Source organism: Quercus robur, chromosome 5, assembly GCF_932294415.1.
Source record: "Quercus robur chromosome 5, dhQueRobu3.1, whole genome shotgun sequence".
Classification (NCBI taxonomy): domain Eukaryota; kingdom Viridiplantae; phylum Streptophyta; class Magnoliopsida; order Fagales; family Fagaceae; genus Quercus; species Quercus robur.
This window is the reverse complement of record NC_065538.1, coordinates 17,479,563-17,493,287: the sequence shown is the minus strand read 5'-3', so window position 1 is coordinate 17,493,287 and position 13,725 is coordinate 17,479,563. Positions and strand designations below refer to the sequence as shown.

Genomic DNA, 13,725 nt, shown 5'->3' with positions numbered 1-13,725 from the left:
TCAACTCTGCTATTATTCATGTAAAATGTCTTTTTTTGGATAGAAATAAGCCTAAGAAGGCAAAATCTATTACAAACAAACTGCATAATTTATGGATGGAGTGCTATGAGAGACAATAAATGTCCTCAGTTATAAGATTACTATTACAGCTGTTGCAACCTTTCCATGAAAGTAGCAGAATAGCACAGTATTGGTCTTCTTACATAATATAAAAAAGAAAGCATATATCAGTATCACCATCAGACGAGGGAGATGCCTTGGGAAATCAATGCATCAGCAAGGACCTGATTAGCAGCCTGAGATGGATGGACACTGTCCCAAAACACATACTGAGTTGCATTAGAACAAGTCCCTATTGACTTTGGATTGCACAAAAATGATGTTGTCTCTACGATCCCTGTACCACAGCAGCCTCTCCTTGCTTCAGCAAAACCTACAAAAAGGAAAAAAATAGGGAAAGATGATTACTATTAAAACGCTTAAAAGTAACCCAAGTTTTAATTCCTCAGACAGAGGCTTCCTAATCGGTAATCAGTTTAAAAAAACATGTTGCTTACCAAATTTGGATGGAGATCGAGTAAGATCATAGAGGGGCTTATAAATGTCAAAGATAACTATCTTAAGACCAGGAAGTTGCTTTTTGAGACTTGTTGCAGCTGAGTTGATCTTCTTATTAAATGCTTGGGCATCAGTGTTGATCCTAGAGACGCACCCATTATCATGAAATCCAAATAAGGTGATGGCAAGAGGAAGGCAACCCAATGGAGGGAGTGAAGTCACCCCAAGTTTTCTGGCTCCCAGACCATACAATTCCTGTTTTTAATCATAGCCAAGTAATTATCCAGGGGAATTATATAATTTTCAGGCACATTTTTCACTACTTATGTAAGAAAGTTAGAAAACAATAAAGCATTAAAAAAATCATTAAAATTATAATTACTCCTTGAGCATAACCGTAATTTTTTTTTTTGAGTAAAAGAAAATCCATAATTAGGTAAACAAACAAATAATTTTGAAATTTCATATTTAAACATGTCAAGTACATAAAGGGGTCCACAATGAATTATATGATTTTAATTAACATATATATATACACACACATACCATTTAAAAAAAATATATATATATATATATATACACATATATTTTTTCTCTTAGAGACTGAATATATTAGTTATCACAATAATAATAATTTATTTATTTATTAGTATGTGTTATATAAATTTTAAAATATATCTAATCATTTTAAATTTGCTAAGTGCCTTATGAGTAAACTAGCTATTCTTGGTGTTTCTATAGAGACATCTAGAGTTTAAATCCCCTAATTATTCAAAGATAAATAAAAAATAAAAAAAGCTTTCCAACATGCATGTCAGCTAATTGTACCCTTTGTACTAAAGTTCAAATACTGATACATGCAATTTCTACATTTTTTCAAACAAAAACATTGGTCCAAACTGCGACCGATTCTGTTGAATTAGTAGGTTCAGCCGGAGTTTATTCGGCTCTTGAATTTTGTTAAAAGATCCGGTTCAATGAGATTAAAAAACCGTGCAGCCAACTGTTTATTCAACACTTAACGACTAAACATGGCATTTGAGGCACATATTTTCAGTCTAATTAATTTAGTGCAAAACGTGAAATTTAGTAACCACAATGATGTACCTTAACAAAGCTTGTGAATGCGCCAACAAGGAGGTTGGAATACTGATCAGGAGTGTAGACTTTGTTGACCAAAGGATTGACATAATAATTCTGAAGAAAGTCACTATTACCAGCACTCAAAATATATATTGCTTCCTTGATTATGGTTGCTGCTTTCTTACTACCAGCCACCTTTGCTAGCTTGGTTTGGTATTCCTTGTAGTATTTCAACTGCTGAGACAATGGGATTGCATGCTGCCACAAACCAAAATTTCATTTGAATAAAGAAATCAATTCTTATAATCAAATCAAGTTTACTAATTTGAGACTGAGTAAAGACTAGCATAAGATGAAATTCTTTACACTAATGCGGGCAGCTTTTTCATCATAACCAGAGGCAGCTGAAGCAAAGTTAGCTCCAATTAGGAGGTTCTTTCCTGATGCTTGTGGGCTAAGATATGCTGGAGCATAAGTCTTAAAACCCAGAGTTTCAGCTGCAAAATGTAAGATTCGAGTAAAGATTAAAGCTTATTTATATTATTAAAAGGACATAAATTTTTTTATAAAAAAAAACTGAATTTGACTGCTATGTGTTCTAATTGCTTATATACCAATTGAAAATTCTTATTTAGACTCCAATAAATTATGCAGCGGATAAGTAAATTAACTAAACAAATTATTATTCCACACAAATAATGCAAACAGATATCAGACATTCCCTTTATTTCGTTGTAAGGTGTTTTACACACTAAAATTTTCAACATTTTACCATGTTTGTTTCATTGTAAAATTTAGTTAAACTTGAAAATTTTTGTTGTTAACTGTAAAATCTTTTATAAAATGTTTTACTTTTAAAAATTTGGTAAAACATTTTACAAAAACACACTATGACTCTTCCAGTCTTTCCCCATTTGGTGACTAGATCCTCGGTTGGTTGGCTAGGCAGTTGGTGGAGCTGGTCCGGTCATCAGAGCCACTAGTGTTAGACCTCTGGTACATGCAATTCGGTCACAAGAGCCATTGGTCCGGTAACCGGTGACTTTGGCAGTTTGGATTGAAGAATTTTACATGTCGTGTCAAACACTTAAAAATATTTTACTAAAAATTTTTTTTTGCAAAACAAATGGAGCACAAAACACATTTATTCTATCAAAATCAAAAAACAATATAATCAAAACGGTAAAAAATATATAATTGGTAACGAAGTAAAAAACCAATGAAAGCCACTTTAATGGATTCACAAATTTGATTCATTACTCTGTTATGATCCCTATGCAGCCACTCTAGCATTGATGCTTTCTACTTACCAGTTATATCAGTGGCAAGTTTTCCATTGCAAAACCTGCCAGTAGGCTGGTGATTGATAAAGTCTCTCCCATATGGAGGGAAATTGGCCTTGAAAAGAGTGGGGAGATAGTCATTGTTCCCCACATCCACTGCAGAGTCACCAAAAGTTATAATTGCTGGTACAAGAGCACTTGATTCTTGCCCATCTCCGAATCTTGCTAGTGCAAATGAGACCAACAAAAGCAGTGCACTTCTGAAGTGGGTATTCATCTTTCACAACAATGGTGTTCTGAGGCTTTGAGCTGGGACTTGAACCATATATGAAGTATGAAACGGACCCCATTGAAGTTGGTCTTGAAGAAAAGAGGATGGAAGTTGAATTAATAGTCATTAAATGAGAAGCCTCGAGTGGCTTACCTTTTCTTGATAGATGTGACTTACATCCAAATTTTTTATTATACATTTGTTCTTTGTGCATGTGTTAAAGATTTTTTCTCTGTAGCTCACACGTTAAGGAGAAATCACAAATAGTGAGTTCATCTTCTTCATTAAGGCAAATGTAGTTGGGAAGATAGTTGGTGGCATTATGAGTTTAAAGGCACCAGAAAGTTGCATATGCTAGAGTTATTTCGGTGGTTGCAGCTACAAAACTAGCTGATTGGTGACTACTGGTTTGAAGTGTAGGGTATGGGTGGCCCTAATACTAATTAACAGTATTCTTAAATGAAAGATGTGAAATTATGCAATATTGGTAAGATTGAATATCTATGTAAATTTTTTCAATGATAGTTGGGAAAATTTTGACCTCAAGAGTTGTAGAAGATGTGGAAAATCAAAGAGAATCAATGTGAATCCTCAAGCTCAGTAATTTTGGAATGTGAAATTAATGTAGATCAAAACTTGGCCACATCAAGAATTTGAAGAACTTGAACCTTGAAAGAAGTGGGGTTAAAGTAATTTGTGATGTGGGAATAGAAGGGACTGTGATTATTATTTTTTGTTGTTCTTTCTGCTGAGATGGACTTTCAATCATGGTCACGGATGGACCAATCGTAGCTACAATTGTTTCAGATCAATGCTTCCATAGCTACGCTTTTACCCGGGCTACCCAAAGAGATAAGAGTCAAAAGGAAAAATACCAAATTTGAAAATATTTAAAGGCCCGTTTGGTTTAGGACTGACTCAGTACTCCATTTTTATAACTCAAACTTAAAACCCTTAACTCATTACCCAAACCCCATTATCACTCAAGAAAACCCAACACTTTTGTTTGGATACAAAAGTTAGTAATATATCTCAGTTTTTATCTCCACTTTTTTCAAAATGGTGGACCCATCCACTGACACTACACAAGGTTATGGTTGCCACCCGCGTCCCTTTTCTTTTCTGTTCTTCATCCTCTTTCATATTCTCCCATAAAAAAAACCCATAAAATGCAGAGTAGCCGATACACCCAAACCCAGCTCCACCACCACCAACGGCAAACCCAGAAACCCACAACCACAACCTCCACCACCAACAGCCATCAACACATCCACAACCTCCACCAAAAAATCCGAATGAATCAAATATACAAACCCACCAACAGCTCTTAACCAAAACCACTATCTCCACCAAAAAATCCAAACGAATGCACAGAAAACCCACAACCACAAGCTCCACCACAGCCCAAGCCTCAAACCACCACAACCACAACAAAAAACCCAAACCCAAATCCTTAGATCGGAGACCCAAATCACCAAAATACGAAATTAAGGAGAGAGATGAACCAATCTGGTAAAGGGGAGGAGAGAGGGAGAGAGAAATTGCTTAGCCCGACGCGGTGTGAAAAACTGCCAGTGATAGAGCCCAGTCCGACTCGGTGAAGATTCTGCCACGCCTCGGTTGTTTGTCTTCAACCACGGAGTGTTCATCTCAGGCGGCTTTACAGCGGCGGTTCATCATCTCAGATGCCGCTGGGAATGGAGTGTAGACGAAATGAGAGGGAGGCGGAGAGAGGGACGTGAGAAAGAGGGACTCTGAAATATTTGGGGAAGAAAAATGAACTGAATAGAAGCCTTTCCAACGGTAATATCAAAGGCTCTGGAAATGATTTGACAATTCACGGCAAACGGCTCCCACAAAGTCACAATATTTACCATTATGCCATTGAAACTCAATTTTCAACTTTTGAAAATGTCAATTTTCTGTTTTCGGTTTCCATCATTCTTACTCAAAAATTTTGAGTTTTGAGTGATGGAAACAACGTTTGGAAATCAAGCCAAACACAATTTTTTTTGTGGATCCCATAAAATTTGGATGATGGATGATGAAAACGGAGTGATATGACTCAATTTCCATGAAATTCAAACGAGCCCTTGATAATTAGTTACCAAGTGCTTTGTAGGTCAACTAACATCCCTTAGCATTTCTAGGTAAAGATATCTAGCATTTGAATTCCTTTCCTATAACTATTGAATTATCACCCGGGGAGAGGAACTGTCATTTGGTGGAGGAAAAAGAGACATTACATTGATTTGTCACCGATTTTGACCTTTTTGACTATGGATATAGAATAGGAAGATTAAAATAAAAATAAAAAATAAAAAATAAAAAACCCCTTTATAAAAAAATGACTCTTCCCTAAATTTTCTTTTTACTTCTTTAACTAACTTAGAAAATAAAAAATAAAAATCATTCTTGCTAAGAGCTTTGTAAATTAATTGATTGACACACTTTGATATTTTGAAATAAGATATTTAGGGGCCGTTTGGATTGAGTTTTTTGATAACTCAATTCTCTGTTTCCATAACTCATAACTCAAAAATGGTGGGACCCATAGTAAAAAGGTTGTTTGGCCAAACGATAACTCTGTTTCCATAACTCTGTTTCCATCACTCAATTCTCTGATTTTTGAGTTATGAGTTATGGAAACTGAAAACAACAAAAGGCTGTTTTTAGTTTCCATAACTCATAACTCAATGGCATTTCCGTAAATAAACACACATGAGGGACCCACAGCCGCAACTTTTGACCACCTTTTGACTTTTTTTTTTTTTTTTTTTTCCTGGGTTGGCCGTTCAGTTTTTTTTTTTTTTTTTTTTTTTTTTTTTTTTTTTTTTTTTTTTTTTTTCTGGGTTGGCGTTGTTTTTTTTTTTTTTTTTTTTTCTTTTTTCTTTTTCTTTTTCTTTTCCTGGGATGGCTGTTCGGTTTTTTTTTTTTATTTTTTATTTTTTATTTTTTTATTTTTTAAGCTTCGGTGAGTTGGGTATTAATAAATAAATAAATAAAAAAAAAAAAAACTACTGTACTGGCTGACAGGTGTGGGACCCATGAATAGTGTGAAAAAATTGAGTGATGAAAATAAAAGTGATGTTGCCAAATGAGTGTGAAAAAATGAGTGATGAGTGATGAGTGATGAGTTATGAGTTATGAGTGATGAGTTATGAGTTATGGAAATTGAGTGACGGAAATTGAGTGACGAAAATTCCTTACCCAAACAGGCCCTTAGGATTCAAATCATCCCTTTCCCTTATACCTAAAGATGCATCGGTGTACAAATTAAAAAAAGAAAAAGAAAAAAGTTTAGGAAAATTTTAGATATATGACCTGAATGCTGATGAATCAAGTCCAAGGGGGATTAGCACACTTCGTGCACTCAATACATGCATCATTTATTATAGTCGATTGGATCCAATTTTGTTATGTATGAGTCCTTTGTTCTTATCCATTGGCAATAGGGGTTTAACCGTTTAAGACCATAGGTTGAGCCCCAAAGCTTCCAATTAAATGAATGATTTTTCTATCGATGGCAACATGCATAACATTGATTGGCATCACATCAACATAATAAATAAAACTTTCAAAATTATAATTTTATTTGTGTTAGGAAGTCAACACATAAGTTTTGTAAGGCATAATTCAAAAATATATTAACAATTTTTTAAGGTATAATAATGAAATACTGAAATTCCACTTTTAACGGTAGTTTCAAATGATTTGTAATATTTTACAAATAAAATTTGTTTATCAACAAATAAATATCATCAATTATACAATGATTCAAGTGTTTCTTGAGAATTCAAAGCTGAATTAAGAACAACTCTATTACATGCTCACTAAATCGATGATTTAATTCTTATAATTGAGAATTTACTGGAACATATAAAATATCAAATCAACAATGATGTTCAATTGTAAAATTATCTTGTTGATGAAAAAAAAAAAAACAATTCTTTAGGTGGTTTAAACAACATAACAGAACTGAAATCCTGAAAATCCCAAGCTTTTAACTTTGGGTCTCGAGAAAGCAAACAACCAACATATCATAACTCACAATTCATTTCCATTCTCCTTAAGAGGAGGTTTTAATAAGAAATTTTTTCTTGCTTCGTTAGTACAAATGATTTTTTTTTGGAAGGTGGCTACAAGTACAAACCCTAGATATAGGTTAGGTGGTCACTCTAAATTTTTGGATTTCTTTGAGTTGACTTTCAATTTTTTTATTTTTTTTTCTACTAATATATATAATCTTTTTATAGTTTAATCGTAAAATCATCTTGTTGATAAAAAAAAAAAAAAAAAAAAAAAAAAAAAAAAAAAAAAAATCTTTAGGTGGTTACTTTTTTGTTTTTTTGATAGGATTCTTTAAGTGGTATATCTCAATCATGAAAGTCCCAAGCTTTTAACTTTGGGTTTTGAGATAGCAAACAAACAACATATCATAACTGACAATTCATTTGCCTTCTCTTTCAAAGGATTTTTATTTATTTATTTTTTTAAAGAAATTTGTTCTAGTACAAATGATTTTTTTGGAAGGCGGCTACAAGTACCAACCCTAGATATGGGTTAGGTGGTCACTCTAAATTTTTGGATTTTTTTGAGTCAACTTTCAATTTTGAGGATCAAAAATAAAAATTTTGAACTCAGCAATTTCAAATTTTTTCTGCTAATCTATATAATCTTTTTATAGTTCTGCCTTTGACTGTGGATGATTAATTTGAAAAATCAAATACTATAAGAAAATTGAAAAATATTATTTCTCATACTATTTCGGTTGAATCTATTATGCTGTGGGCAGGCTAGGCTTTCACCCTAGAAAAAAGTCTGGTGCACCTCAACATTTCTAAAGCTACTGATATATATATATATATATATATAATTTTTTTTTTACTACTTTGCCAAAAAATTTAGTTTGAAAATATACTATAAACATTTTAGATTTTAGGGTAAATTACAAAGTTGGTCTCTATCATTTACACCATATTTCAATTTGATCTTTAACTTTTTAATTATGTCAATTTGGTCTTTAACATTTTTAGTATTGTCTCAATTTAGTTCCTATCATTATTCATTGGAAGAAAAAAGTTGATGTGTTAAACATAGCAATAAAAAATTATTTTTCATGTCACATCAACTACTATCTAGATTGCCATATCAGCATAACTTAAAAAAAAAAAAAAATTGTGACTAAACTCACATCCAAAATAAAATAATAATTAAAATTTTATTTAACATTTTAATATGTCACATCAGTATTTAAATGAAAAAAAAAATCAAATAACCAAAATTTTTCATATTCTTTATGCTTTCTTTTAATTTTTCCTGTACTTTCCCGATAATCAAACATATCTACGTTCAAAAAAATCCAAAAAGAAAAACTACTTTACTTTTTTTTTTTTTGATAATATGTAGAACTTTTAATGAACCAAAGAACTTAAGAGGAACCCATGTAGAACCATGGCAAACCTCCAATGAGAAAACGTTAGCCTTTGCTAGATCACCTAGCCAGTAGCCACTCATGAGGAGATTTATTAGCTTCCTATACAAACTCAATTGAAAATACATACACGGAAAGCCTTTGCTAGATTACAAACTATATAGCTCCAGCTTGAACTCCTCAATGGATAAATCTGACCCAGCCCCTGAATAGCCTCTGTGCAAGCTTTAGAATCACTTTGGATAAATTTTTTTTGACAAAGTTTAACTACAAAACCAATTGTAGCCTGAGACTATAAACTACTTTAATAAAATGACATGCGTAAAAAATGACATGTGCAATGCACATGATTACTTAAGTAAATTTAACCCAACTAACCTTAGCTAACTACACTACTTATTAAAAAAATAAAAAATAAAAACTAAAAACGTAAAAGAACCTATACGTATAATCTCTCTCTCTCTCTCTCTCTCTCTCTCTCCTCTATTTCCCTATTTCATCGACTTCTCTCTCTAAATCGTAACCCAGAAACCCAGCTCCCACCAGTCACCCAAAGCCTCCTCTCTCCACCGCCGGCCAACCTCAAATTCTGTACTGTCTCCACTGCTGGCTCACCACCTCAAACCCTCCTCTGTCTTCTCCGCCGGCCCACCCAGTTCCGCAGCTTAAAGCCACCTCTTGTTCCCTGTTTTTATGGTTAAGCCACCTTAATCCACCCTGTTGGCATAAATGTCCAAGCCAAACCTTGTTTTTATGATGTGGCATGGATTTGTTGGCTTTCTTCCAAGGCTAACATACGGGAACATGCTTTAAGTAGGATAGGAAAGGTGTAAGCATTGTGTGGGGCTGAATGACATAGCTGTTAATGGTACAAAAGTAGGGCTTCTTTTGGTTCATTGCTATTTGAGTATCTCCTTATCATGGTGTTCCACATGAAAGTAATGCGTCTACTAATTCTGTCAAAAACCTTCCGAGTATATATTAAGTTTCCAAAATCCAGTGAGGTACTGAAAGTTAGAAGCCTACTCACTGGAATATGGTCTATAATGAAACCTGTTTTGTAAATGCAAGCATGAATCTGCAATAGTTCCATCATATTTGTACATCTTTCAAGTAGAGATAATGTTTGTGCTACATTTGATTCGAAGGAGAGTTGATTTGATGGATTCAACAAAATAGGTGCCATTGAATTATTGGTACTCTCTATTTCAACTTGACTGCCTAGGCTCAACAACATTCAAAACAGAAGCTTTTGATGATGACCATTTTTAAGAGGGCTGTGATTCTAAATACTCATTAATTAAACAGCTTTGACTACAATGAGAAGCTCCCTCGACAAGTTAATGACTCCAAATTTTTAATTGATCAAAGTTTGTTGGCACTGAATTAGAGAACCACAAGTGATGCTTGCAGAAACATAGGGATGCAGAGATTTACTAAAATGAGCACTTATAGAGAATGAAAATAAAATGAATAATACAACATAGTTATGCATTGTGTAGCACTCTACTATAGCGATAATGTTTACATTAATAATCAAACAAAACCAGAAATCCAAAACTCACATTAATAATCAAACACAATTCATTCAGAAAAAATTAATAGAATTAAAAGAGTAAATTTAGTTTTCTATAAATAAAACAAAAGGAAATTTAGTTTTGACTGGTGAGTGGTGGAGCGACGGACAAGAGGTGGCTTTGAGTAGCGGAACTGGGTGGGCCGGCGATAGTGACAGAGAATGATTTGAGGTGGTGGGCTGGCAGTGGAGACTACAGAATTTGAGGTTGGCCGGCGGTGGAGACAGGAGGCTTTGGGTGACCGGTGGGAGCTAGGTTTTTGGGTTACGGTTTAGAGAGAGAAGTCGATGAAAGAGGGAAAGAGAGGAGGGAGAGAGAGAGATAGAGTCAGAGAGATTATACGTATAGGTTCTTTTAGGTTTTTCGTTTTTATTTTTTATTTTTTTAATAGGTAGTGTAGTTAACTAAGGTTAGTCGGGTTAAGTTTACTTAAGTAATCATGTGCATTGCACATGTCAGTTTATTAGAGCAGTTTGTAGTCTCAGGCTACAACTGGTTTTGTAGCTAAACTTTGTTCATTTTTTTTTAAAAAAAGAATATGGAATGCTCCATTTCACCTTGGACTATGATTGAGTTGTAACTTGTTTTAAAAGAATCTTAAGCTTCCTTGAAACTTGCTGGGTTTTGGGGTTTCAACCACTGTATGTGGTACACTGGTACTCCAAAATGGGTTGTAGTTGGCTTGAGGAGATTGAGTTGGCTATATAGGTTTGATTGGGTTTCGACCACCTAAATTGGTGTTTTTCATTTCAAATCAATCTAAGATCTCTAGTTTTTTTTTTTTTTAGAGTTGTGGGTTTGATTACGAGTGTGAATGTTTGAATATGTTTTCATTTCCGTATGTGAAGGTTACATTTACATAAACTCAAATGAAATTTGTAAGGGTTGATTTTTGTAGGATTTGATTTCAAACTGTGTATGGATGCCAAGAAATTGAAAGGAAAAAAATGCATATTAAAAATTATTTTTAATTATTTTTTTATTTTTCTTTAAAAATTGGGGAAGAAAGATTAATATATATTTCTTTTTTATAGGGAAATATTAATATCTAATTCAATCTTAGTTAATGGGGAACCCAAAGGCGAAATTTCTCCAACTAGGGGAATTCGTCAGGGGGACCCATTATCACCATACCTTTTTTTATTGTACTTGGAGGGGTTGAATAGAATGATCCAACATGCTGCAAAGGATAATGTTATTCGGGGTTTTTCCTTATGTAAAAATGGCCCAAAGATTACTAACCTATTTTTTGCAGATGATACTTTGCTGTTTTGCCGAGCAAGGATGGAGGATTTGCAAGCCATTCAACACATCCTATCGCTATATGAAGGGGCATCCGGTCAACAAATAAACCGGGAGAAGACAACCCTTTTCTTTAGCAAAGCAGTGCCTGAAGAAAAGAAGAGAGATATTCTAAGTTTCCTAGGAGTTCCAGAAATCAAGGAATCTGAAAAATACCTTGGTTTGCCTGCTGTGGTTGGTAGAAATAAAAAGGCAAGTCTCAATTATATCAAAGAGAGGGTGTGGGCAAAGCTTCAAGGTTGGAAGGAAAAGCTCCTATCTCAAGCGGGGAGAGAGATTTTGCTCAAGGCGGTGGTGCAAGCTATCCCCACATTTGCAATGAGTTGTTTCAAGTTGCCGGTGGGTTTGTGCAAGGATATTGAAATGCAAATCAGAAATTTTTGGTGGGGTGAACGTGGTAGTCAAAGAAAAATTCATTGGAAGAGCTGGGAAGTTTTATGTAAACCGAAAGAGGAGGGAGGTATGGGGTTCAAAGATTTGGTGAGATTCAATGAGGCTATGCTTGCTAAACAAATATGGAGGCTACAAATAGATAGAAATTCTCTTCTGTTTAAGGTTTTCAGCACAAAATACTTTCCCACAGGTTCGGTATTGGAGGCAAAAAGCAAGAAGGGCTCCTTCGCTTGGCAAAGTATCCTTAAAGCAAGGCATGTCATTGAGAAGGGGATGTTATGGAGGGTTGGTGATGGATCACAGATTAGGGTGTTCAAGGATAGCTGGATTCCGGGCTGCCTTCCAACCAAGGCAGTACCACTCACGCAAGAGTGTAAAGATGACTCCACAGTTAGCTCACTAATAGACTAGACAACAATGGAATGGAATGGTCAGTTGATTGACCAGAAAATTTCTCCATACTTGGCTCAAAGAATTAAGGCTATCCCACTTTGCAAAACGCCACAAGCAGATTGCACCGTTTGGCCATGAAGCCGGGATGGAAATTATTCGGTAAAGACAGGGTATCAACTATTAGGTGAGCTGGAAAACAGGGAGGTTGCGTCGGGGTCAAACACTACTGATTCGAGGAATTTTTGGAAGTGGATGTGGAGTTTGCAAATCCCCAACAAGATAAAACACTTTGGCTGGCGTGCATGCACCGAATCACTCCCAACGTTGGCAAATTTGCATCGGCGAAAAGTGTTAGAGTCACCGTTATGCAGCAACTGTGACAGAGCAAGTGAAACGGTCCGCCACGCTCTTTGGGACTGTGATCATGTGCTGGGTTGTTGGGGTCACGAGTTCAAGAAACTAAGAAGCCAAGAACGGAGTATGGGTTCTTTTGCAGACTTGGTTTTCTCGGCAAGGCAGCAGGAAGAAAACATGGAGTTATTCATGGTGGTCGCATGGATGATATGGACTAGATGTAACAAGAGGCACTTTAACAAGCAGCACCTACCTCCTGAGAAGATCCATGATGCGGCAACTGCACTGCTGACTGAGTACCACGGAAATTCTGTTGGTAGGCCCAAGAGAAAATTGACCTAGACACAACATTGGGTACCACCAGCTGCAGGAATGTATAAGGTGAATTATGACGGGGCTTGCTTCGTGGATGAAGAGAAAGCAGGGATTGGTGTTGTGGTGCGGAATGATCGGGGTCAAGTTATGGGATCACTAGCAGAGAAAATTGAAATGCAGCCGACTGTGGAAGTCCTGGAGGCAATGGCAGCAAGGAGAGCGATGATATTCATGGAAGAGTTGGGCTTGAGACATGCAGTATTTGAGGGAGACTTCGAGCTTGTGGTAAAAGCACTAGTAGGCCTCTGCCCAGACCGGTCTAGTATTGGTCATATTATAAAAGATTGTAAGTCTTTAAGGGGTTTGTTCCAAACTTGTTCTTTCTCTCATGTTAGGCGGCAGGGCAACGGTGTTGCACATGCTTTAGCCAGGAGAGCTAGAATGTCTTTTCCTTTATCTGTTTGGATGGAATCTGTTCCAGCCGACATTACCTATCTAGTTTATGTTGATGTAACTTCATAATTTTTCCATACATTAATAAAGTGGTTCCTTTTCTTCTCAAAAAAAAAAAAAAAAAAAAAATTATGATGCTGATATGGCAATCCAAATGGAGGTCTATACGGCAAAAAAATCATTTTTTATTTTGGCTGTTAGTCACGTTATCATTTTCCATCAATCACTTAATTGTAGTGACTATTTTGACACAGTATCAAAAGATTAGAGACCAAATTGACACAATTGAAAGGTTAAAGACCAAATTAA

The 13,725-nt window shown here is 35.2% G+C and overlaps 3 protein-coding genes across 3 annotated transcripts; 2 read left to right on the top strand and 1 right to left on the bottom strand.

The window, feature by feature from the left end:
- Nucleotides 1-67: 67 nt before the first annotated feature.
- Nucleotides 68-3,241, bottom strand: LOC126725310 (GDSL esterase/lipase APG). The gene is made up of 5 exons (XM_050429922.1): nucleotides 2,952-3,241; nucleotides 2,008-2,138; nucleotides 1,666-1,899; nucleotides 558-813; nucleotides 68-433 (listed from the first exon to the last, which is right to left on the bottom strand). Exons 1-5 carry the CDS (start codon nucleotides 3,199-3,201, stop codon nucleotides 240-242), a joined length of 1,065 nt encoding a protein of 354 aa, XP_050285879.1. The 5' UTR covers nucleotides 3,202-3,241; the 3' UTR covers nucleotides 68-239.
- Nucleotides 3,242-11,490: 8,249 nt separating this feature from the next.
- Nucleotides 11,491-12,312, top strand: LOC126727918 (uncharacterized mitochondrial protein AtMg00310-like). Its single transcript, XM_050433814.1, has one exon. It carries the CDS (start codon nucleotides 11,491-11,493, stop codon nucleotides 12,310-12,312), a length of 822 nt encoding a protein of 273 aa, XP_050289771.1.
- Nucleotides 12,313-13,020: 708 nt separating this feature from the next.
- LOC126727917 (uncharacterized) lies at nucleotides 13,021-13,485 on the top strand. Its single transcript, XM_050433813.1, has one exon. It carries the CDS (start codon nucleotides 13,021-13,023, stop codon nucleotides 13,483-13,485), a length of 465 nt encoding a protein of 154 aa, XP_050289770.1.
- Nucleotides 13,486-13,725: the final 240 nt, after the last annotated feature.